At 40.3% G+C, this 27,173-nt stretch overlaps 1 protein-coding gene across 1 annotated transcript in view; it reads right to left on the minus strand.

Annotated features, from left to right (window-relative positions):
* CPQ (carboxypeptidase Q) overlaps window positions 1-27,173 on the minus strand; it is a 169,845-nt gene that overhangs the window by 18,946 nt on the left and 123,726 nt on the right. The window contains exons 6-7 of the mRNA XM_075144589.1: window positions 25,093-25,184; window positions 14,535-14,736 (exon numbers count right to left, since the gene is read on the minus strand). Of these exons, the coding sequence (XP_075000690.1) occupies window positions 14,535-14,736; window positions 25,093-25,184 (294 nt within the window). The remainder of the gene's footprint in view (window positions 1-14,534; window positions 14,737-25,092; window positions 25,185-27,173) is intronic.

The raw sequence follows: 27,173 nt of genomic DNA on the forward strand, positions 1-27,173 counted from the left end.
ACAGATCTTCTTTCTCTGGCACTTGAATTGACCCATGAATACAGCCACGTTTGCCTGGGAGGCAGAGGGAAATTCAGGATCGATATTCCAAGTGGACCTTGCATGCGGCATTAAACTAGACATCAAACTTCTGGAGTAACCTCGTTGCATGTTATGGACAGCCTAGAAATAAGAAAATTACATCAGAAAAATGCCCCGCTCCTAAATATTTCACATGAACTGCAACGCATGTAAGTGTGCAAAACACTGCTAAAAATCCTACCTCTAGAAGTTTTCCATTTAGGGAATACAAGGCATAAAAAATTTTGAAAATCACTTCCATGACTTCACCAGTGCCAAGTTTAGTTTTTGGTTCTCCACATCTGTCTGCTCAGAGATGGGCAACTGCGCACTGTGTTTCTCAGCCTGCTCCAAGCACCCTCCACTGTGCTTTGGTTGTTGTTGCTGTGGGTTTGGAGTTGGGGAGGGGGGGAAGCAGGCAGGCAATCCAGACAACCCTTGTTTAGGTAAAAACACTTTACTTCAGGATTCTTCACAATAACCTCTATCCTCAAATTATTTTGGTTTTTCTGTCTCGTATATCTAATTTACTTTTGTAAGTTCCTTCAGTAGCTTCCAGCCAGTGAGGTGTTTGTACGGTACCCATCCTCGAGGGAATTGGGAATAGCTGTAAAAATGCCAATACTCTAAACCATCATGTCTCTGCTTGTAGGGATGGAGAATCTACCCTTTGAGAAACCAAGCTGCTCAACTTCTTTCCCCTCCGCAATGCCACATTAATGGTTTTCCACTGCTTCCAATTTTAAAATCCATAAACATTTTCTAAGACATGGATGATCCCAACCGACAACAGATGGATAATCAAGCCCACTGACAACAAACTTGCTTGCTTCTTAGTAGCAGAAGAAGTTGTACATTTTTACCAGTAATCCACAATCCCTCAGGAGTCTGGAGACCAGAGTCTGAAAATCCCTGCTTTCAGCTATTTCTTTACTTCAACTTTCTTTAAAAACAGCAGCAACATCTACAAAAATTCTGCTGTCCCAGAAGGTAATTACTCGGGTTTAATATAGTTAGTAGAACTGAACTGTTTTAAAATCCAGTTTAGCCAGCTAAGCAACAGGAAAAGTGCCCATTTTCTTTGGTGGATTTCCAAGCCCTACATGGTGATTGAGACACCGCTGTCACGGGCACTGCAAACAGCCGAGAGCTGTGGACAGACTGGCCCTGATGGATAATAATTCTTAATTAGGTTTTCTGGCTCTTTAGATGGAGAACTTGAATAAACTGCTGCTCGCGTTGAGGTGCATGCTTTGTCCTTGCAGACAGATTTGTTTACGTGTCCCTAAAATACATTTGTAGGAAGCTCCTTCCACATTCGCCACTATTTTCTTTACACGCATCCATAACATTTGATCAGGAAAAGCTGCTCTTGTGCTAAATAAATGCAAGGTCTGATGATTCCAGCAGAAGACGGGCCAGCTTAATTAGCAAGGTAATGAAGACTCCTTCCTCTTCATTGCACCTTACAGTCAAAAAGTAGCTCCTCAGCACCCCTCATGTAACTGCTATCTTTAGGGAAAGTGAGGAAGCATAAAATTGTTAGGTGATGATGGCAGCTCATGTTGGAGCCTGTACCTGTACCTTCTCTCTAGCATTCTTATGCAGCCCATGATCCTTTCTTGAGGATTTGTCGCTACAAAATACAAATGTATATTCAGTTTCTTTCACACTTAGTGCTTTTTTGGCTGAATTGACTGGAATTATTACATGAAAACACACATAGACTCATTGGAAAGAGGGATATCTGGGAAAAAAAAAAGGTGCTCAATAAATTCTGCTCTTCAGAAATTCAGTAGCACTGTGGACCAAATCTGTGGAATCAGTTTTGAAGACACACAGTTAAATGGGTTCCCATTCTGAAGTTTATAAATGTTACAATTTCCTGGAGAGAGTGCCACTGAAATAATTTTGAACTTGCTCCTTTGAGGAAGATGTCTCTATAAATGATTTCTAAGCCTCAGACATTTACACCTAAAATATCACCTGCAAATGCAAGCACGATGACTTTGCTGCTTAAGGAAGAGACTAGTTTTCTGAGTAATATCTAAAGCTCTGTCACTAAAAAGCTTCCTGGATCAAAAACATACTTGATTCAAAACCCCAATGTGCCCTGCACAGTCAGTCAAGATGTTTTTACAGCCTCCTTTCCATGTAAAACTTCTAGATTGCTTGGGAAAAAATGCTGTGGAAGTGCTATATTATTTCCTATATTAGCTATAATGAGTAACTAAGGAATAGTAAGATAGTAATAGCTGTGGTTTAAACTTTAAAGTAACTCTCAGGTCTCTGCCTGGCAGCAGAGGTGGGGAGAAGGGGGAACAGATACTACTCATGGTATAGGAAGATTAAATTAGGGATTGTTTAAGTAAATGGGGCAAATACAAGTTAATGGTGCTGGATGGGCTGCATGAGGGAGCTGGCCAATGCCACTGAGAGGTTGCTTTCTATCATCTCATCTCAGAAAAGTTGTGGCAATCACAGGAAGTCCCCAATGACTGAAAAAAGGCAAATGTTATGCCCGTTGTAAAAAAAAAAACCCAGCAGGATCCAGAGAATTATAAGCCAAACGAACTAACCTCAGTCCCCACGAAAATTATGGACTGAAGGGGTGGAATAAAAGTGGGTGGAAAACAGACCAGATCACTGGGCTCAAAGGGCAGCCATCAACAGTTTGAGGTCTAACTGGTGGCTGGTTATGAGTAGCGTGACCCTCAGGAGTCAATGCCAGGCCAGTACCCTCTTCAGCAATGACGCAGACGACAGGGATGGCCCACTCCTTCATGAAATTTGTGGAAGGAGCAGTTGTGTATGCTGGAAGGCAGAGCTGCTGTTCAGAGAGCTCAAAATCCAGGAGTGGCCTGACAAGGACCTCAGAAAATTCAGCAAAGACAAAACCAAAGTCCCGTACTGCAACAGGACAACCCACTGCAACAGCGGGGGCTGGAGGCACACCGGCAGGGTGGCAGCTCTGCAGAACAGGGCCAACAGGCCCTGCTGGACAAGCGGCATCAGTGAGACCTTGTGGCAGCGAAGGGCTACATTAGCAATAGGGGCTACATTAGCAATAGGGTAGCCAACAGGTCCAAGAAAGTGATTTTTTCTAAATATTGCATCTTCTGATGCAATGACCCGCCTCGTGGGTGAGGGAAAGGCTGTGGATGTGGTCTACCTGGACTTCAGTAAAGCCTTTGACACTGTCTCCCACAGCATTCTCCTGGAGAAGCTGGCGGCTCACGGCCTAGACAGGTGCACTCTTCGCTGGGTAAAAAACTGGCTGGACGGCCGAGCCCAGAGAGTTGTGGTGAACGGAGTTAAATGCAGTTGGCGGCCGGTCACGAGCGGTGTTCCCCAGGGCTCAGTTTTGGGGCCGGTCCTGTTCAATATCTTTATCAATGATCTGGACGAGGGGATCGAGTGCTCCCTCAGTAAGTTTGCAGACGACACCAAGTTGGGCAGGAGTGTTGATCTGCTGGAGGGTAGGAAGGCTCTGCAGAGGGACCTGGACAGGCTGGATCGATGGGCCGAGGCCAACTGTATGAGGTTCAACAAGGCCAAGTGCCGGGTCCTGCACTTCGGCCACAACAACCCCAGGCAACGCTACAGGCTTGGGGAAGAGTGGCTGGAAAGCTGCCCAGAGGAAAAGGACCTGGGGGTGCTGGTTGACAGCTGGCTGAACATGAGCCGGCAGTGTGCCCAGGTGGCCAAGAAGGCCAATGGCATCCTGGCCTGTATCAGAAATAGTGTGGCCAGCAGGAGTAGGGAGGTGATCGTGCCCCTGTACTCAGCACTGGTGAGGCCGCACCTCGAATACTGTGTTCAGTTTTGGGCCCCTCACTACAAGAAGGACATGGAGGTGCTGGAGCGTGTCCAGAGAAGGGCAACGAAGCTGGTGAAGGGCCTGGAGCACAAGTCTTATGAGGAGCGGCTGAGGGAACTGGGGTTGTTCAGTCTGGAGAAGAGGAGGCTGAGGGGAGACCTCATCGCGCTCTACAACTACCTGAAAGGAGGTTGTAGCGAGGTGGGTGTTGGTCTCCTCTGCCAAGTAACCAGCGATAGGACGAGAGGAAACGGCCTCAAGTTGTGCCAAGGGAGGTTTAGATTGGACATTAGGAGAAATTTCTTTACTGAAAGAGTGGTCAGGCCTTGGAAGAGGCTGCCCAGGGAAGTGGTGGAGTCACCATCCCTGGAAGTATTTAAAAGACATGTAGATAAGGCCCTTAGGGACATGGTGTAGTGGGTATGGTGGTGTTGGGTTGATGGTTGGACTCGATGATCTTAGAGGTCTTTTCCAACCTTAATGATTCTATGATTCTATATGATTCTATGATTCTTTTGGGCCTCCAGTACAAGAAAGGTGTGAACAAAGTGGACAGAGTTAGTCACACTAACATAATTACCCTGGCCGGATGATCAGCTTGTTCTCATCATTCTTTATCATTCCAATAGCAATTACATCAGCTGTGTTTTGTTGTAATTTTAAACTTGATTCCAAACCACCAATGGAAACTCTGAATAGTTGAGGATGTACCAAGCCCTGAAGAATCCTATTAGAAACACTCATCATATGACTTCATACAGGAAACTACTTGGAGAGTTGCAAGCCAGATCTTAATCCATGTAACCTGTTTCCCTCCTATCAAGAGCAGCTTACACGTGGTCTTCCTGGAATGCTACTGAACAATTTATTTTTTATTCAGTTTTTAATATTGATGCCATTACGGTGTGTTTTCCAGGAATGAAATCCACAAATCCACAGATATCTCAGCTGTTGCTCCTAACAGCCGTTCTGGATCATTACACATTTGGTCAGAAATCTCCCGACATTTCCACACTATGAATGTGCCTTATTTTTCATACAGTCAAAATTCCAAAAAGGTAAAATAAAAAGTGGAGAGAATCACATTTAGTTTCACCCTTTTCCACTGGCAAACACTTTCCGCCTCCAACTTCCTTACAGAACACAAATTAAATCCTTTTTTTTTCCCTATTTACTTCATTATTTGCATGAGCTTCAGCTTCAGTCGGGGACAGTTCTAGGAATAAGGCTTAACTAACTCGTACTTCCAAACTGCATATTTAACATGTTAACACTGAGCTCTGTGTGTTAATGTAGGACACTTGGTTTTTTAGGATCAACAAATGGCAAATGCTTCCATATGAAAAGAATATTCCCACCCACAGAAACAGAATTCAGCTTTCCTACGCAACAAACAATAGAGAATTAATAAGCCCCTCAGAGGCACAGCCAGAATAAAAACAACCACACCCCAAATCCAAATGAGATTCTCAGTTAGATATTTTCAGTGGTTTTTTTTCCTGAGACAGAGCATATTCTCCTACTAACAAGGTGAACGGCAGAAGCAAATTTATTGATGATTTTTGAAACATTTAGGAATTTTGTGTGCTTACAGAAGGAACCTATTTAATAACAGGGTCTTTTACATCAATCCAACTCATGTAACTTTTTTAAGAGGATGCATCTAGAGGTAGGGAAAAAATTCAACCTTACTGATATTCATGGAAGGAAGAGTGACAAAATATCTTTAAGAGAAAAAAGTCCACTAGCCAAAAAGTGAAAGAACCATTAGAATATACGATTTTATTTGAAACACCTTAATTTAAATTTTCATTACTAGATTAATGAGCTTATTTAGTATTTGTACAGTGTTGAATGCACTGGAACAATTTTACTTCTTCTAGGATTCTAAAAGCCAATCAGAATGTTAGTAATTCAAACTAATTTATTGTAATATTCATGTAAGATTATTTTAAAGCTGCCTTGCCTCAGTTCTTTTTAAAGATAAATTTAAGTGCTATGTAATATCAGCTTCTTAACCCACGTGCTCTAATTCTTAGCTTGTGACCACCAAGAAAACTTTGCCAAATAAAATGCATCACAGATACTGAAGAAAAGAGAATAATTAGAAATAAAGTAAGAAATTCAAGCTGTTCAGCAATGTTAGAGTTTTGCAAATATTTTTGGTTTCACAGTTCAAATTTCTTCTGGGATTGGCAAGTTAACAATAGTTCTACTTTTTAAATTGTAACTAGCATTATCTAAATGTTGTACAAATCAAAGACAAGGGCTTTAGATACTCAAAAAGCTAGTCTGTTTGAAATAGGTGAGGATTAAATGGGGAAGGAAGCATTTCATTATGGAAAATACTTGTAAGATTTACTGGCAGATTCACAGATTTTTTAAGGCCGGCAAGACCCATTACCATCTAATCACACCTTCTGAATAACACATGGCAAAGAACCTCACCTTGTAACTACCGCATCAAGCCCAATCCTCCCGCTTGAATTACCCTTTACTTTTTGAAGGACACCCAAGTCTTCTTTTACACTTTCAAAACGATGGAGAATTCACCAAGTCTGCAAGGTGCTTCTGTAGCTCACTAACCTTATTGGGAGAAGGCGTTTGCTTTCTTCCACTTTGAATTTGTTTAGACTCAGATAGACTGAATTGCTAATGGACTATTTTTTAACACAAAGGAGAAAGGTGCTCTAATTAGAAAAATCGCTTCCCAGCCTAATATGTATGCTATAGTTGAGTCATCGCTTAACATAGTTTTGCATAAACAAAGAGAGATTTAGCGTCTCCCGTTTCTCACTGTAAGGTACGATTTCTAGACTTTCAAGTCTTCCTGTAGTTCTCTTTTGATCTTGCTCTCACTAAAATGTCACTAATATTGAGTGAAGTAAAACCACTTAGTACTACCTGCTACTAATTGCAGCATTTGCAATTGATTGTGTCAACCTTTCTCTTCTTAGTATTTTTATCAGTCTCTAATAAATTACTCTTAAAACATATTACTGAACAGTGGGAGTTCATAGTTAAGGTAGACTTCAGTAAGTTCATTCAGAAATAGTCTTCATTTTTGTTAAAGTAAGTGTGAATGAGCAGTTTTCAAGTATTTGCTACAATCATGAATTATTTTGCCCCAAAGATGATACATTATTTTTGACTTGACAGGACCGCCCTGTGCTCTCACATTAGAGACGTGCATGCTCTAATGAGAAATATATGACAGAAGCCCTCTTAAAACTACCAGTAAAATTTGCATTGGGTGCCTAATCACCCCACTCCATCCCTCTCTCCAACAGTACTATCCCCCCAGTATTTGCATGGTCTGTGTCTAGTCTACATGAAACGAACAAACTTGCAATTCCAATGCTTCCTGTTAATTTATTAGAAGTAGTCCCATACTCCAATATGCCAAAACAATATGCCTGTAGCCCAAGCAGAACAAAGGTGGAAAGAATTGTATGTAAAGTACAGCCAAGCTTGTCTGGTAGTCAAATAGCACAACTAATATGAAAATATACCATAATCTGCAGACTAGTCCTTTCATTAAATGGTTAGTCTCAAAGACTTTATTAACTTTATTAAAAGGAGAAAAGGTCATATGAAAGGCTAATATAACTGAGATATTATGTTAAACTATGAGCCTTTTAAGGTATTCACCTTCATAAAAAGTTGCAGCATATTAAATTTATTTAATTACTGTAGAGTAATTTCTAGTTTCAAAAGCCCATTTTTATGGAACAATGATAAAATAGAGCGTAGATGAATTATTTTACAGATTAATACATACAGTTCTTTCTGCAATCAAGATTTTAAATGGTTCTAATAGCTGTAGCACTTAGAGTAGGTTCTTTAAGTGCCAAGCAATTATAATTGTTCTCTTAGCATACTGGTTTAATTTAATACCTCCCAAGTTGCAGAACATTTGACTTCTGCAGTGGAACACACTCATTCACCATATTTCCTTTCGGAATGATAAAATAAGATATTTAAAAGGAAATGAATGACCTGCAAAAAGCAATACAATGTTGCTAATTGTGACACAACAGTGCTGATATATGTCAGACTTGCTGATATCAAGACTCAGGCAAGATATAGGCATAGACCATAAGCCCCTTACCCCTCATTTCCACGCAAAAATAAACTAGGCCCATAGTTCTGGTGTTGGCAGTGTGCTTCAACACATGTCCAGAGCAGTGGGAACTCAGCAAGTATAAAAACATAGCAACTGTGGAGTAACTAAAATTATTTCAGTACTTGTAACACTATGCATAAAGCTAGTTTTGTGAGTAGTGTTTAGGAGTTTTGTCCAACTTTTTGCTCCATGAGCAAGCAGGAGACATTTCACTTGTGTTAGTCATTTGGTCAAATGACTGGAGCTCTCCACATGATACCCTACGCTGAACATCTTGGATCACGAATCACACGAATGCTACATATTAAAGTGAGGAAGTTAAGTTTAATGTGTATTTTTAAGGAAACCTTTTTCTCTTTCCCTCATGTCATAGGAAGGTCTTTGTCAAGTGAAAAGTCCCTTACCTGTGTACAATCAAGCCAAAGGCTTTTCAGCATTGGCCTATGAAGTCCTAGACAATGTGAATGTGATTTTTCCTTTTTCTCCTTCCAGTTTTTATTCTTTTGGCAATAAAATGAAGCTTAGAAACTGGATCCAAAGAGTCTGCCCAAGTCTGCAGAGAGTATCAAGCAGGTACGCTGAGGGGCAATGCTTCATACATCACGGTGGAGTATTGCTTCCAAACAGTGATACAGCCAAGAGTGAACGGAGTTTACCCACTTATAATTTGGGAGAGTTTACCCAATTCTTCATAAGCTGACAACCTTAAGTAAGGGAGTTTTCCCTTTCTCAAACACACCTCTGGCTGACACCTAGCAGAGGAGCTGGCTTGGCTCAAGCATTTCAGCAGGAGTTTGGCGCTACAAAGGATGATGGGGACTGAGGGATGAGGGGGCAGCATGCTCTGGAAAAGGGGTGGAACTGAAGGATTTGATCTCTTACATAGTAAGAAAGGAAATAGTGCATGTCAAAGTCTGGTGTCTAAGGCCGAAATACATCTTATTTTAGATTAAGGTAATAAAGAAGCACTATGAAAATATAAAAATGAGAGAAATGATGTATGATAGCATTTGTTTGCCACCTCTGAGAAAATGACTAATAGATTGGGTTAGCAATGAATTTTTGATTTCTGAAGAAACATTAAAGTTAGATGAACTACTGGTTTATTAGTTTCTGGAAGAATAATTCCTCCTCTTGTGTAATGTAACAAAAAAGCAAGACACCATCACTGTGGAGACAGAGACACACGAACAACCATCAAGGTTCAGAGTGACATTGTAAAAAGGAGTTTCACCTTTAGGTCACTGGTTGAATTTTAAATAGAGGAGTTGCCACATGCCTTTGGGGACTTGTTTGATGTCCTGGGTCAGCCCGATCTCAAATACAGCGCAGTTCCTAACAGACAAGTGTTCCCATCATAAGCACTGCAGCAACAGATAACCTCCCCAACAAGCCTGGCAGAAAGGAGCATCCTTGAACCAGCTCTCCTAGAAATTTTGTGTCGCAACAGCCTCCCCTCTGCAAAAATAGGAGAGCACCCGTTTTCCTCTCCCCTAACACCTAAAGCTGAACTAATGTTCACTGCACTGGATATCATAACACGAATAATCACTTCATTTCCCTTTCTCAGTTTCATAGAATCATAAAATACCAGGTTGGAAGGGACCTCAAGGATCCAACCTTTCTTGGCAAAAGCATGGTCTAGACAAGATGGCCCAGCATGCTGTCTAGCTGAATCTTAAAAGTGTCCAACGTTGGGGAATCCACCACTTCCCTGGGGAGATTATTCCAATGGTTGATTGTTCTCATTGTGAAAAATTTTCCTCTTGTGTCCAGTCGGAATCTCCCCAGGGAGTAACTTGTACCCATTACCCTTCATTTTTTCCATGTGACTTCTTGTAAAAAGGAAGTCACTGTCTTCTTTGTAGGCACCCCTTTAAATACTGGAACATGGGGTTAAGGTCTCCCCTAAGCCTTCTTTTCTCAAGGCTGAACAAACCCAGTTCTCTCAGCCTTTCCTCATGTGGTAGGCTTCCCAGTCCTTTGATCACCTTTGTGGCCCTCCTCTGGACCCTCTCCAGCCTGTGCACGTCTTTTTTGCATAGCAGGGATCAAAACTGACCCCAGTATTCCAGGTGTGGCCTGACAAGCACTGAATAGAGTGGGATAATGACTTCTTTATCTCTGCTGGTGATGCCCTTGTTGATGCAACCCAGCATCCTGTTGGCTTCCTTTGCCGCAGAAGCACACTGTTCACGCATCTTGAGCTTCTTGTCCACCAAGACCCCCAGGTCCCTTTCCACAGAGCTGCCCCCAGCCAGGTAGATCCCAGCCTGTGCTGCACTCCTGGATTATGTTTTCCCAGGTGCAAGACCTTACACTTGTCCTTGTTGAACTTCATAAGGTTCTTGTTAGCCCACTCTTCCCACCTGTCCAGGTCTCCCAGCAGGGTGGCTCGTCCTTCCGAAGTGTCCACTTTCCCACTCGGTTTGGTATCATCAGCAAAATTTATCAGGATACACTTGATCCCATCATCCAGATCACTTATGAAGATATTAAACAGCGTTGGGCTCAATATCAATCCCTGGAGGACCCCACTTGTGATAGGTTGCCAGTTTGAAAAAGAGGTTCTGAAGGTTTACAGAGAAGGCTGACTCAGCCCCAGTGCTATTACCTTAGGAAATGGTCTAAATCATGTTCGAAGCATCCTTGTGAGCATCAGATACCTTGCTTTTTCAAGAAAAATACCTGAGCACTGGTCTAGCAGGGCTTGCTTAATGGTTTTTTAACCCTTTCAGACACTGAAGAAGCCTGTTGTGAAAAAGCATGCAAAGAAACCAAACAAATAAACCCAACCAACCTGTCTTCCCACCTATATTTGCAAATTCTGGCCTAACTTGATTAGGACTTAGTGTTGGAAAGGAACAGCTTTATGTGCCACAGTTTAGATGTATCCCTAACTAAAAACAAATATGTAATTGAACTCTTACAAAGAAAGCTGAGGAAGATAATTGATAATTAATAAAGGAGCAGTCTTAGGACCAATGGTCACCTCAAACTGCGAAACCACAGCATAAAATACGACACCACAAAAACCCCATTTCATTTGATTTATGCTTCATGAAAAAGCAAAACAAATGTTATACAAATATTTTCAGTAGCTGAAAACTGGCCATCACTAGAAAAACACAGCTACAGACATTCCTCATTGCTGGGCTGAACTGTTCTCAAAATAATCCAATGTAAAGGCCACTGACAGAAATATTTCTAATACTCCACAGTCACAAAGCATTAAACTGCTGTGTTTGGTGCAGATCATCTTGCTTGTGCTTTAGAGGTATTAGTTAAGCTTCAGTTTACAGTTGGCAAAGCACTCTGTCCTGGCCTCTCTCATTCTAAAATCTCAGAATAGTCACTGCTGTTTTCTTGCAAATACGTTTAAGTAACATTACAAATAACATTTCATTGCATGCCCATTAAAAATAAACATGCTAGAAATAGCAGAGAGTAAGGAGCCAGAGTCACTTCGCCTGTCTCAGGAGCAGCTATGAACAGCTCTGAAAAACACACATACTGTTGCCCTCTGTGGATCTTTCAGACCAAAAGGAGCAGAATTTTATTAGCATCTAAAAAGGTGAATCCCAGAATCTATTTAACGCCGAAAAGGAGAAAAATTCTAGAGAAATTATGTCAGAAACCATTCTTATTGTTCCAGAAGTACACCATATTTTCTCTCACTGTTGCAGAAACAAAGCCACCAAGCGTATTTTCAAGAAAATATTTAAATAAAATTGATGAAGTGTCAACACTTGACTGCTTGTTTAAATTGGACAAAATTATGAAAGCTGTTACAGTGTGTTCAATTTGTTCCAATGTTATTATATACCATAAGGGCTCATTCGAGCAGTGAGAATACTGCAGACAAGGCGTGAAGATTACAAGATATCATAGACTTCTCCCTGGTACAGTATGAAATACAATCTAAAGCAGCCGAAATACTTTTAGTGGAGCTAATTCCTTCCCACTGGGGTACGATGGGGAAAAAAAGAATCACTGTTCCTTTATGCTGCGAGAACACTTTGTTATTTGCTTAACGTGAAGTTAAATGAATCGAAGCTTCAGACAGCAAAAAAATCCACCATCAATTAATGTGCCAAATTTTTAATAGGAAAGCAAATCAGTTTTATTTAGAAACTGAGGTCTTGGTTCTGGTGTATTTATACTTTCCCAAGTTTGCTCTTATAGTTTATGATATTTTTCATAGTTTATGCTTTCTGAGGAGTACGGATGACCATGGGAGAGGGCTCCTGTTTCTGGCCTGCTCCCGCCGAGTGTACTTTACACATGTAGCCCAGGTGACTAATCAAGAGGACCACAGCAAGCTGTAGCTGTTTATGCTCCAGGTGCACCTCAGCTGATGAAAAAAGCTCAATACACACTGTCATCACAAGCACCACTCACATTATCAACTGAAAACAAGGCATTTGAATGCTAAATTCTTCTCTCTCCTTCCATAATCTATCACCCTCAGATGGGAAGCACAATGGAAGTCCCCGATGACTGACTGTGATGTCCTCCACGTTCTGTCCCCAACACCTTACCTAGGAAATCATTCCGATACACCTGCATTTTCTAAACACGGGCTGTATGGTGAGTTCTCATATTCCAACTACAGCACAGACATGTTGGTCTGAAATTCTGGACCAGACGTCTTTGCACAGGCACTTACTGGCTGTGGAGGGCAATGCATGGCTATAGCCTCTCAGCAGAGCTTACAGTTTCTCAGCTCAACTCAGCACATGGTCCTAATGCTCATGTAAGGTGCAGAGGCATCTTACAGAGGCTTACAGAGCCTAGGAACCTGAGTGCACACCAGTGTCATGTATGACATCGCACCGAACAGCTTGCACCTCACCTGGAAAGCAGCACACCAGCTGAAGATGAATCCCTAGCTGTTTAACAATATCCCTTCATCCATACTTCTTGCCCAGCATAGATATTTTGCTTTGAAAATTAGATATCTGTATATTTTTCGAGGCAGTCAACTTTATGGTATCATTGTATGCCTCAGGTGAGTGAGAAGCAAAGGGTTCTGACCATACATAACAAGCATATATTCCATGACCCACTGCATCTTCCACAAGATCACGTGAAAAACAAGGCAGTGAATCAAATATTAAGAGATTCTAAGCATGTAGTAGCTACTAGTAGAACTAGCATGAGAAATGCACCAGCCTTCTTCAGTCATAAAACACCGGAGAAAAAGAACCTTAAAATTTTAAAACTGATCGTAATTTTTTAAATATCAGTGTTATGAAAGTTTTTTCTTTCTACTATTATTCAAGTGTGGAAACTACCATGGAAATTCACTAAGGCTTCACCCAGACTGGCCTCTAATTGGGACTCTTGTGCTCTGCAAGCCCCCGTGCTAATGTGGGGTCTTCTGCACAGGGAGGCTGCCAGCAGTGGATCTCTCTCACAGCCCGCAAGTCTCTTTGCCAACAAGCTGCTCCTCACTGGGAGCCAGATACAATACTCCAAACAAACCCCTAAACCAGTTCAAACTTTGCAGAATTTTACCCCTTTAGCATACCTTAATACCCCATAACCTTTTAAATGTCACGTCTCAAAAACATGGTTTCTTGAGCGTATAAAACAGGGAGAAAAAGCCCTGTATTTCTAAGTTGAAATAATAATAATAAAAAAATTATTTGTTCTGCATTGGAGAATTCCCCTCCGCCTTAGTTTACTATTTATAAACCACCAGTCTGGGATTAATTATTATAAATCCTTAAAGCCAAAAAGATGATTTTAGGCATGTTATGCTATGTATAATCTATACCATTATTAAATTGCAGCTCAAATGCACTTTATGTCCTATTTCTGTTGGTCACCTTTTAACATTTCCGTATTTTACCTACGATAAATTCTGCTCCTCGAGAGAAAGCATTTGTCCTGGTTTCAGCTGGGTTGGAGTTGATTTTCTTCCTATTAACTGGTATAGTGCTGTGTTTTGGATGTAGTATGAGAATAATGTTGATAACACACTGATGCTTTAGTTGTTGCTAAGTAGGGTTTACACTAGTCAAGGACTTTTCATCTTCTCGTGCCCTGCCAGGTGCGCGGGGGGCTGGGAGGGAGTGTGGCCAATGGACTATTCCATACCATATGACGTCATGCTCAGCATATAAGGCTGGGTGAAGAAGGGGGGGACACGTTCAGCGTGATGGCGTTTATCTTCCCAAGTAACCGTTACGCGTGATGGAGCCCTGCTTTCCTGGAGATGGCTGAACACCTGCCTGCCGATGGGAAGTAGTGAATGAATTCCTTGTTTTGCTTTTCTTGCATGCACAGCTTTTGCTTTACCTATTGAACTGTCTTTATCTCAACCCACGAGTTTTCTCACTTTTACCCTTCCGATTCTCTCCCCCATCCCACCTGGGGGGAGTGAGCGAGCGGCTGCGTGGTGCTCAGTGGCCGGCTGGGGTTAAACCACGACAGCATTTCTTACTATTTTCAAAACACCAGACCACCCATCCGACGTGCCACTGGACGGGAGGAGCGGTGTCAACTGTAAAGCACACTCACCAGGCACCCCGTCTCTCATCCAGTAATCAATGTCCGTTCCATCTGCGTTGTCGTAAACATCCGTAACATTGATGGGCAGCAGCAGAGCCATGATTTCTTTCACAATGTCCCGAGCTTTAGCATTGCCAGTAAAACCCAGTCCAGATGGCTTGAAGGTGCCCTCATCAGACTCCATGACGATATCAAAGTTGGAGATATTTTCCTAAACATGTAAGGAAAGAAGATATTGTTTTGTGATTGCTATTTTAACTGGCGTGATATACTGGATTCTAGATGTCAGAGTAAGCATACCATAACAAATTTGTTCAAGAAGCAGAGAAATGCTTCCTGTGATCATATGTATATAAGCCTAAACGAAGGGACCTAATCTTTCTGTATGAAAATGCTGAAACAGTTCAAGTTCAGTTGTGAGACATCAATATTTTGTAGGAGCCACAACACGACTGGCCTGCTGTCCCCAAATACTTGCTTTAAGGCTTCTGAAGTGCCACCTAGAAAGGTAAGCCATTACCACCATATTTCAGTTTTCACTTGCAGCTCTCACTTTATTCTCAGACCTGAAACTCAGAAATCCTGTTGCAGGAGAGAGGGTACACAGTCTGGTTGGCTTTAAAATTAGATGCATTCAAAGCTTGCTTAGATTGTGAAGGACATCCCATTTAAAAAAACAGCTGCTGCCTCTTCAGAAACACATTATTTTCAATATACCATGTAGTCAATTCTGACTTTGGTTGGAGGACTGAAATGCCAAGGTTCTTCCTAACCTGAAGGAACAATGTCTGTTTTAAGGGCAGTTTGCGCTTCCAAGGTAAGTCCCTACAGGAAACATGAAATTTTAAGATTTTGTGTATCAACGGCATAGTAACATTTGCTTTTAGCGTGCAGTTGGAAGATTCTTTTTAGCTAAAAGGACAAAAATTAGCACCCAGAGCCATTTATTTGCTTCCCACATACTCAGAATGCTCGGTCACAAAGGTTTAATTGGAATAAAGTACTTTTTGAACTATGTGAAGGAAAGTCTCACTCTTTTTGAGAGGCACATAACTTTTTTTTGCAAAATAAAACAGTTTATGGCCAGGTCAGGCAGAAAAAAGCTATACTTCAGACGATCTTGAATGTGACTAAGAGAACTTACTGCAGGTTTTACTCCTATGCCCAGATCTCATTCCAGAATTTTATGGCTGTCATGGGTTATTACAAGAAAATTGTTACAAGAGATATGTGACAGCGGTGAGTAACAGATCCATGTCATTAACAGCTTACATAAGCCTACAATTCAGTAAAGAATTCTTTCACGTTTTTCTGGATATAAAACCAAATATGAACTATAGGTGGCTGTGAATGTGATATTCACATAAGTTTTCAGGAGTGCTTTATAGAATTTGCAAGAACTGTGTTTTACACTCTGCTTTCCCAAAACTTTTCTCGTTTGAATGAAACAAGTTCTAACATAGCAGAGGTATTCACTTCTAACTTAGAAATATATCCAGCAGTTAAAAAACTTAATACAAAATCTTTGCATATGATAAGGTAACTGTAAATGTTATAATACCTTAAAATAACCAATCTACCTATCCACCCACCTAACTACTGGAAATCAAGATGGAAATAACCAATGTTGTCACCAAATTGGCAATCACTATTTCTATACAATGAAAAAAATCTTCAGTTTATAAAAGATTAAATGTAAAGGATTGGGATACATGTGGTGTCTAGGCCTATCATCAAATGCAGTATTACAGGTCATGAGCCTCAACATGAAATCGTGATTCATGAACATAGTGGGAGAGAAGCAGACCAAGAAAAGCACACTGCAAGGTAAAAGGGACCAATGATGCTCCAAAGTCACAGGTATAACAGAAAGAATGTCTCAAAACGTAAATCTTCTTTGTATCACAAGCCCAAGGAGCAAGACTTAGGGAAGACAATACACATTTCGGTGTGCTGGTGAATTGCCAACGAAAGCTAACTTAATTATAGTGAGCCCTGCGTAAATACCGTGATGGAAATCATTCAGAAACAGCCTCTTTGGCTGAGTCTTCGCAGCAGGACTTCTGCTCATTTTTAGAGAAGCTGCAATGAGCAGGAGAAACAAGGCAAGCGGAAGGGACTATTCAGGGCAGCGAGATGAGGGAAGGGCAAGTGCGGGAACAGTGCGGATACCGAGAAGAAATCTCACCTATCACTCCAAAGAACAGAATTCCTAAGTTCCAAAGCTTCATAAACTGCTAGTATAGGAGCATTACTGCAGTCTTCAGTTGTGTTTTCTCATATAAATGTTTCCATGTGTTTTTAATATGAAACTGAGAAAACAAACCACCCACAATACATTACACCATATTCTTGCTCTGTAAGAAAGCTGTTCAGTTCTGAGAACGTGCTGGAGTGGCATGAAAACAGGACACCCTGGGGAGAGAAACTAGACTCATTGGGGGACAAAAAAGAAACAGGTCACAACTACTTGAAGTACCATGTGTGCTTGAGAAAGCTTTTCCCCTATTTTGTCCACTAGAAGTTAGGATTAATCATAAAACTATTCACTGTCGAGTTTGAAAGTTGCCATCTTAAAAAAAAGGGGGGTTAGGTTGGTTTCACCATACACATTTTTGTACACATATATTGGCATTTCTACTTACACAGAAAGAAATACGTGCTGGAAAATATGCAATAGGGAAGATGCTCCGTTGTCCTTTGTCCTCTGTGGTGCAGGAATAACTGCCACTTAGCAAAGCGGGGTGCGACCGTACATTGCTCCCTTGACCAATTCAAGGGAACAGCACAACAAACCAGTAAGATTTTATAAAATAACTGCAGGCTCAGCTGTTTCCTTCATTTTTCCCCATATTGAATGTATCATTTAAATAAGCATTTTAAACTCAGTGCGCAATTTTTTCAGAAAGTAATCCCATTTGCTACATCTTGATACTGTGCCACTTCTCTTAGCACATACCAGAAAATTACATCTTGGTGTAATTCAGTCAGTGTAACCCGCTGCCTAATTCTCTGAATATCAAACCAGACTTTTACCCTTTATCTTCGTATGACTCGGTCACAGAAGAGGTCACCTCTCTTTATCTTATCATGTTTAGCTCTTCGACTGAAATTTTAAGTGAAACGTTACAATAAATACCGCATGGGCAAATTGGCTTTCTATAGCTTGCTATGTTCATTGAATATGCAAATAGGCACGATCCTTGCCAATACTTCTCCTAATTTTAATTTTTTTATTTTAATTCCTTTTATTTCTGTTTTCTCTATAAACAAACTATTTTTATCTCTGTTAAGCAAAACTAAAAATGTAAGTGCTTCTCATCTCTAAGGCAAACACTTGAAAACATGAAATTACAGTCAAATCTTTTCAATTAAGAAAACAAACCCTTGTCATATGCATGACTTGTACTTCTATCGGTCGGAAACATGTTCCATCTAGAATAGACACTGGCAGTCCCAAGCATACAGGTAGCTACTTATTCAGTCAAAATACCAATTGTTAATTCTTACCAAATGTTAAACTAGACTCCAACATCTCATGACTAATCTACCGAGTCACGGACGGCAATTCCTCTTACCCAGCTAAAGCAGCGAGATACCTGAAAGGATAAGGGAGGGAACAGCTGTCCTAAAAGCCTTCAGTAATTTGGGGCTATTTAAAATAGAGCCTTATTACTTGTTCAATAGCTCATTTACTGGTTTTCTTTTTCATTCTACTGAGAAGAATCACCACTTCGCAGGGAAAATACTAAAGTCTGTAATGGCAAAGCACTGTCCTTGACTAATGGTTAATTTGTTCCAGTAATAAGGGACATCAGTTAATCTGACAGGGCATTTTCAGCTTTCTGTTATTGATTTACACTTAACTTTAGGAAACACCAACACTTGCATTCTTGTATTCTAGTATTGGACTCAGAGCAGTTGGGATCCAAGTATAGCACGGCAACAACTGCGTTGCAGAACTTGCGGTGAAATGATGGTCATCCCACTTGCAGTACTAAAAGCGTGTTTAAATCAACACGCAGCTTTGTTAGGCTGGCAACTAAGACTACAGGAAAGACAAGAGAAAACACCGGAAACACCTCAATGGATGCGACAGCTGGAAAAGAAAAAGATAAAATAAATAATATCCTCTAAGTATTTAATAATGTATAAACATGGTGTAGTGTAATTTTGAGTTGCTGTTTAGGATCAAGATTATTTAATGAAGCAAAAGAGCATAAATGGAAACTAGAGAAAAAACACCAGAACAGCTGTTAGGAAGCAGAGATGCGCCAGCATCAAGGCATAATAACCACCAGCCACAAGCGTGATCATACCGCTCGCGCTCATTTTGAATGAAGACAGGAAAATCAGGAACACTGAGAGTTATAAACCTTTGTAGATTACCCCATCATTATATGGGAGAAAGCTGCTGTAAAGCTGAAGATTAGCCCAATTTTGGATAGATGACAGGGTATGAATATGGCTCATACTTTGGTTAAAAGATGAAATATTTTTCTGCCACATTTTGTGGGAAAGCAGTCCATAAAAAAGTCCACAGATTTTATGGCTTGTTCTCTATCAGAGTTACGGAGTCCTGACCTCCAAGAGCCAACGACAAAAGTCCCGGTAACTTCAACAGCCCTGGAGCAGGATTTGGTCATGTACTTATTAGCTTTTCACTCAGTAAAAAACCATACTACTAACATGTCTTGCCTTGTACAATACCGCTACTGTTTCCTCTGCAGCCACTTGCCAGCACTCACAGAGATGACCATTCAGTATTGTAAGTTCTCTGGGATGATAGACAAGAAAAAGCAGACAGCTCTGAAGACAACAGCAGGCTACATAAGGTATGCATCAGATTACCTGCAGCCTTGTCTCGGGAGGTTTTTTCTTTGACAAAGAGGCATATCAAAGAAAAGTGCTCTTCCTGGAAAACGTTCCATAACTTAAGCCCTTTTATTGCTCAAATACAAGGGTATCAAAACACTGTCTATGACTCTGAATGACTTTGTCCCACAGCTGTTCCTTTTTGAAAGGTTTTAGATTTTCATTTGAAAATAGGCAACACTGCCAAAATTAAAAATTGTTGTTTACATCTTTCAACCAAAGACAATTTTTACTGCTTTCAATAAGCAAGTGAGTACTTTTATAACTTTCAGTAACGATGGATAACAATAAATCAGCAATACCTTCGAAATTATCACAGCACACACATTATTAATATTTCCTGGTTTTATGCAGAACGCTTTTAGCTTCTCATCTGGGTAAGAGGTGCAATGTTAAAATGAAAAGAAGTCAATGAAGAGGAAGTTCATCACAATGATTCAACAAAAGGCAACAATTTTCTGCAGCTTGCACAGCTCTGGGGAGTTTGGACAGAAGGAGCCCAGCTCTCTGACAGCAGAACATCCCAAAGCACCAAGGACCTGTGGTTGGGTGCATCTGCCCAGAGTATGAAAGCAGAGCAGCTATCCTCAGAAGATGTCTCCACCAGTTCACAATGTTTCAGACAGCAGCTCTGCAACTTGCATGAGGGAAAGAAAAGGGAGGAAAGGTACAAAGACAAAAGTTCTCCTAACACTAGATGCGTATGAAATTTGCTCACATGGAATGAAGGCTAGGCAGCCAGGAGACACACTGCCATGGCTGATTCTGGGTCTTCCCTGCTTCAGGCACGGTAAGGAATCAACCCCTTTTTGTATTTTAGTAAGATCTGGTTTCCTCTGCAGCTTTCACTAGGACTGTGACACCTCAACATTAAGAATTATGAATTCCTATTGACTTAGAACTGGTGTAAAATATAATTGTGTAAGTATGCTAGCTTTACTGTGCTTAACACAATCAAGGGTACTTCTGGTTGTGTGATTCTGGAGAATACAGTGCAATTATTTTCTTTTTGTAGTTTTGTAACTGAACATTTCTCTTTTTATGCATTTCTTTCATTTCTCAATGAAAGGGAACAACAGGACAGAACTTTTGATTACAATGAGTATTTCCTGAGAACAATCAATAGGCAAATGGTCAACATATTCAGCTGGGATAAAAGAACCCACATTAAAGTCCTTGATGTGTTTGGTTCAAATCACACACAAATCCGTGTCTCACGTTTCACCAGAGTACTTGGTACCTTGGTAAATAAAAGGATGTTGAAATACATGAGCTTTCTGAAAAATCTGGTTTTGAGGAGCCAGTATTTTCTGGGGAAGAATCATTTCACCTGAAAGTGACAAGAAATTTTTTGATATTTGCTTCTTAGAGAAAGTAACTCATTAGCAAATCACAGTAGAAACGTCATGTGCGCATCAACAAAGAGTACTTAAATTAACAACGAGATACCAGCATTTTAGAAAGTCCGGTTTTCATGCAGACCCAGTTTGGGCAAAATATCAAATCTTCTTGGTAATAAACACAGAAAGGAACCATAGTAAACACTGCTGATTGATATTTTTCATAAATTTAACCTTTCCTAAAAAGTTAAAACAGTGTATGGAATTTGCACCAGAAATTTAGGTAAGTACTGTAAACATCATTAAGATAGGAATAAAAGCATGCAGAAATATTTTAAGAATCACAGAATCACAGAATAGTTTGGGTTGGAAAGGACCTTTAAAGGTCATCCAGTCCAACCCCCCTGCTGTGGGCAGGAACATCTTCAACTAGATCAGGTTGCTCAGAGCCCCCTCCAACCTGACCTTGAACGTTTCCAGGGATGGGGCATCTACCACCTCTCTGGGCAACCTGTCCCAGTGTTTCATCACACTCATTGTAAAAAATTTCTTCCTTATATCTAGTCTAAATCTACCCTCTTTTAGTTTAAAACCATTCCCTCTTGTCCTGTCGCAACAGGCCCTGCTAAAAGGTTTGCCGCCATCTCTCTTATAAGCCCCCTTTAAGTACTGATAGGCTTTCTCTAATGTGGTTTGAATCAAATTCGTAACGTATTAATGCCTCCAACGATCACAACACTCACTAAAGTAAATTTGAATGTGGCCTAGGATCTCTTAGTCTTCTAATTACAAAATGTATTTGCTTTCCCAGTAGATTGTATGCAATACTTCTATTCCAAAATAAATATTATCAGCCATTCATAGTCCCTTAATTCAGCTGGGTAAGCAACTGTAACCTTGTCTTCATGGTACACAGATCTTTCACAGAAACTAGTTGGAAGCAACAAAAAGAGGACAGACACTTCATTACATATACTCCTTTCTCTCCTCATAAAGACAGCATAAGTGTAAACATACAAAAAACTTAAAAACCCTACTGGAGGGCACTCAGATACCATTGTTAAAGGTTGTAGGAGAATCTGTACTGAATAGCTGCAACATGAGGTCCTCCAGAATTACTAAACCATGTCCCTCCTGCTTCTTGAAAAGGATTCAACTTGAAAAGGAAAGCAGCAGTTGCAATGCAGTATTGTCTGTACGTAAGAACCCTACTCAGCAACTGGGTCACACAACATTAAGCACTGGGCAAAGACTTCAGATGTAGTGTCAAACCCCAAGATCTTGGACCTGATTTACACTTGGATCCTTTAATTTCATTACCCTTCATCAAGATAAGGGGTCTTTAGTGTAAAGGAAAATCAGGCTTTTTTCCAGTCTGGGACTAAATGTAATTACTGGCTAACAGTTAAAAGCAGTGAGCACTTCAGCAGGTATCTCCTTTGGGAGCAAAGACGCTGGTGATTCCCCTGGGAGGCTTCTACCCCATGGTCAAAACTGAGCAGGTGCTCTGCGATGTACGGGTGGGTGGCAGGTATCCCTGCACTAATGGAGGCACTGAAACTGCTGGACAATACTTGGCTTTCAACTCTTGGAAAAATCATGCAAAGGAAACAACAGATGAGGACCATGAGATGCTCTCCAGAAAAATATGTGATAAAATGAAAGCACGGTTGCATGAGTAATCTACATGTCTGAGCTTACTCTGACTGCAGCGGGGCAAACATGCTTTTCCTAAGCATCTATTTACTGGATGCTATCAGGAGACACCGCTAGACTGAGCTTTTGGTCAACCCAATATGGCAGCTCCTACATTCTCTTACAAGCTCTGAACAGCCAATATACCCTATCACTAGTTTTAATAATCAGAAACTATAATACTGGGCTCTACAGAAATACTTGAGTGATATAAATAACGCTATTACGCAGGGATATGAGTTAATTATTGGCACCATAGTAAAACCACTATGCTGCTGCTATCTCAGTTATTTCTGCAGTAACTTATCCACTTTCTAGCAGTGGCAACCTACAATGATGGATGAGGAAGAAAGACCTGAAATTAAATTGAAAGAAAAAATAAATAAGCTACGAAAGTAAGAGTATTTGTACTTGTCCAGTACTATATTGTCTTCATTTCTTCTCCCTTGCCACATTTCCACTGACATGAGGAGGTAATTTACAATGTCAAGGAAATCCATGTCTGTCTGTACTGAATTACTGCATTCATATTTCTACTTGTTTGTAGTGAACTAAAGTCATAATAAGCCCAGCGATGTAGATGAGTCATACAGGCCATCTTTCATTTAACAAGGCATCTTTAAATACCACTCTTAGTTAACTTGTACTCATTACCATCAGCAAGCAATGTTTATGCCATACTATCCTAATTGCCAGAAATTTGCGCAAGTAAATCATTAAAAGGTTAAGTTATTTTTCATGCTAAATATAATGTACGGTATTAATCTGCTTTATTTTGTTACTATGAGTAATGCGATGTCCTGTAGTTGTATCAATTTATAATTATGCCAGATCACATGGCAGGGGGGAAACAAGAACAACAAACAACAGACGGATGTCATTTCTGCTTAAATTCTCCATGTAAATTACAAATTCTTGTGAAGTTAGCCTGGGCATTCTTCGCAGAGCACAACATCCAGATGGAATCACATCAGCAGAGCAAAAAATTGAGACACAACTTTGTCTCCATTTTTTCAAAAGCAAAGTAACCAAATATCTTTTAAACAACACCCAGCCTGGTGTTGTTATATTTCCCTATTTAATCCTTAAGCCTGCTTTTTGATTTTACACCTAAATATAAATCCTAGAGACAACAGTGAAATGCAGACATTTTGGCAAAAGATGAGACGTGCATGAGACAATTTCATGTGTCGCTGACAACACCACCATAGGATGGAGCTTATTGTCTGACATGGAAATCTACAGAGGTGATGATACACTTCTCATGAGGGGTGTGCACTAGGCACAGAGCACCCCTCCAGCTCCTCCAAAATGCACTTCTGTACATAAGAAGCATCTCTTTCCTGTGCTATATTCCAGAACATTTCATTCTAGTTTAATCCTGCTGAACATCAGAGTACCAGTGGTAAACCCAGAGCCCTTAAGAAACACTGAACTGCAACCTGTCACCTCCCTGAAGTTAAGGAAGCAAACCCTTAGGTACCTCTTCCAAATGGGAGAGCTGAGCTATTCCTACAATTTGGAGATATAAAGAGGAACTATATTATATATGGGTAGTTAAATACACTGTTGTTAAACAAGTTAGTGGGAAATCATTGAATGTTCATCAATTAGCCAGAAAACCATAACCACTGTAATGCTATCTCTGACAACTCTGTTGCAGATGCAAATTGATTTAGTTTTGTTCATCACAATGAATTTGATTCAAAGTGAAATTGCCGTTTATTTGTTCTGATAGGTTGCTTACCATTAAAAACTTACTCTCAGGAATTGCTTGTAAGTCTGCTTTTATACTATTATATAGCAGGTGACTTCCCAAACACATTTGCATTCATCTTGTCTCTGCCCTGGATATATTAACCATTGCTGAGAGTAATACTACTAAATTAGGGAAAAAAATAAAAGATAACTACTTTAGCTTAGTTATACAGGTACAGCATAATTTTTCTGAGAAAAAAAACCCACACATATTCCAAAGACTTATCTCCAAAATAGTTTTATGCAGCTGCCCTTTATGTCATGATGTACTTTGAAAAGGCAGCTGTTGGCAGGAAAGACAGATGTGACAATACACAATATTTTTATCCTGATAACCAGTCATAGAGTTTGTGTGTTCCTTGCATCATCAGAAATCAACCATTTAAAATGTTCTCCAGATCCCATAAAACTAATAATTGGCAAAGAGTATTTCAGATTACACACTATTAAGATAAGATAGCAAAGATTTTTCTTTGTATTATTTTATGTTTTACATTGTAAAATATTATGGGAAAATGCAATGAAGCAGAAATACATAAGGCAAACAAAATTTATTTATATTGCCAACATATGTGGACCATTCGTCATTCGTTCTCAGAAAGTTAGCAGGGTTTGAAAGCTATGGCAGATATCATCATGAAATATCTGTTTCAGAACAGTTTTGTGACAGAATATCTTAGGTCAAGCGGAACACGTATATGTGTGGTCGCATCACTTTCTGTTAAATGTAAAATGAAGTTTACATTTATGATTAAAATCAGAAAATATACTTTCAGGCAGAACTGGAATTACTGTTTTTGGTTAGATATTAGGCTGAACATTTTGACAAAAATAATACACAAGTCACAAGACTAGGGAGAAAAGTGCTGTCAAGCAAATCATCTGAACGCATCATTTACCTTGTGCAACTGATAGTATTGCTCAGCACCTATTCCTCCTTGCTCTTCTGCCGTCCATAGCACCAAGCGCAGAGTCCTTTTTGGGCGAAGTCCTAAAATATAATTTTAAACATTGTTTTTAGTACTAAATATCCATATATTTGAGCATTTTTTGCATTGGTCTCCACCCCCTAAGGGATGAAGAGCCTGGGTTTCCATTCAGTCATCTCTACCTTCACCAAACGCAACCTCTTTCAAGTGTGGGTTTTGCTGTTGAGAGCCCTTTTTGTTTTTTTGGGGGAAGGATTGGGGTGCAGGGAGAGAGCCCACACGAGGAAAGAGTGGGCTGTTGTGCTGCTACTAGTGGCAGTAGCACAAGAAAAGCACATTTCGGGGACATACTGTAGATGTCTCAAAAACCGTAACATAAAATAACTACCTTGATAGATTTCTGAGACGTATGCTGCTGTCACTGTGGTGGTCTGCAGTAAGTAACAAGTGTCCCCTGTCAGCAGATCCAAATCAAATTTTCATGAGAATTACCATTGCTTTGTCATGGCTTATTTAATTGAAAATGAGCTGCTGGATTTTTATGAGAAATGTTTACCCATTTCAAGAACTGAGGGTCTCTGCGATATTATTTTGCTTTTTATCAGAGAAATGAAAAGCAACAATCTGTACTTTGGAATCTGAAATACAATCGGCTGCTGAATGTATGCACAGCTTTTTAAAATAGGGCAAACACAAGGCCATTCTGTATTTTGCTATGGTAGCTCAGTAAGAAAGATAGGTTCTCAGATAAATTTTGAAACCATTTCTGCCATGGCAGATCTGAACAGATAGAAGTTGTTGCCCCTTATTTATTTGATTGATTCTGTTCATAAATGAATACATTCGAGACATCAAAACTGAGAGCACGGAAGAGCAAACAGACCAAGAATAAACAGTGTTTTCTACAGAGTGTAATGCTAATTATGTTCGAGCAAAAATAAAGCCCCCAAAACTATTAAAAAAAAAAAAAAAACAGTGAGAAGATTATCATAAGCAATAAAGCATAAACTACCACACACACTTCTGTGCTGGGGAGAAATAATATCAGTATCACTGTCAAAACTTATTTCATTTCCTAGCTCAAAGTTTACAAATAGACCTGACCTTCATTTTTCTTTTCACTTGACACAATGAAAATCAACTGAAGCTTTCTTTCTCGAAACTACATGCCAGCAATCCTCATAACTGAAGGCAGAGTATACAAGGAATACTCAAAATCTGAAGAAAACACCTTGGAATTTCCAGTATTTTGTAATGAAGGAAGTGCAAACAAGTGGTTTAAAGGTGTATTTTCTAAATGTTGATCTGCTGACTGTAAACAGAAAGGTCGTCAAACTTCATTATTTTAAAGACAACCCCCCCACACACATCCCAGTGGATTCCCTGTTCTCCTAAAGCATGATAGTACAGGATTAGCCTCCTTTGCTTTTCAAATCAGCCAGATGGCCAGTGAGGTAAAATTAAGATAATAAAATAGCAATCAGATTGAAGTTAGAAAGATTTTAGACCCAAAATAATCACAAATGTGTTAGCAGCTTGGTTAGAAGAGGTGGCTCTGAAGAAGAAAAGGTGCTGGGTATAAAGCATAGAGTGGCTGGCCCTGTGGCACGGTCCCAATGGCACTGCACTTTAAGCGGCAAATAGAGGTGTTTGCCGTATCACAAAATACAAGCACTGAAGCCCCGTCTCCAGCCCACCACGCCAAGGCTGTGAAAGCAGCTTGGGTAGGAGATGCTTGAGACAGGGGAGCAGCATCTCCTGCCTCCTCCCAGGCAAAAATCAAGATGCTACTGCTGTCCAAAGGGGGACTTGGGTCAGTGATCAGGGACGTCACGTTCGGCTCCAGTGGGCTGTAACCCTGGCTGATTTCACCTGCAGGAGCCTGAGAAAGTCTCAGCTCACTTGTGGGGAAGAAGTTTGAGATACTTATGGCCCCCTCCTAGCCCATCATTGCATCTGTCCATGAAAGCTGGGGAAAGAAAAAAGCCCTGCTGAGCTTTGGTCTTTCCAGTCCTGGAGTGGTGTATATCAGCTCTTCTAATCTCACAGGT

Source organism: Calonectris borealis, chromosome 2, assembly GCF_964195595.1.
Source record: "Calonectris borealis chromosome 2, bCalBor7.hap1.2, whole genome shotgun sequence".
Lineage (NCBI taxonomy): Eukaryota > Metazoa > Chordata > Aves > Procellariiformes > Procellariidae > Calonectris > Calonectris borealis.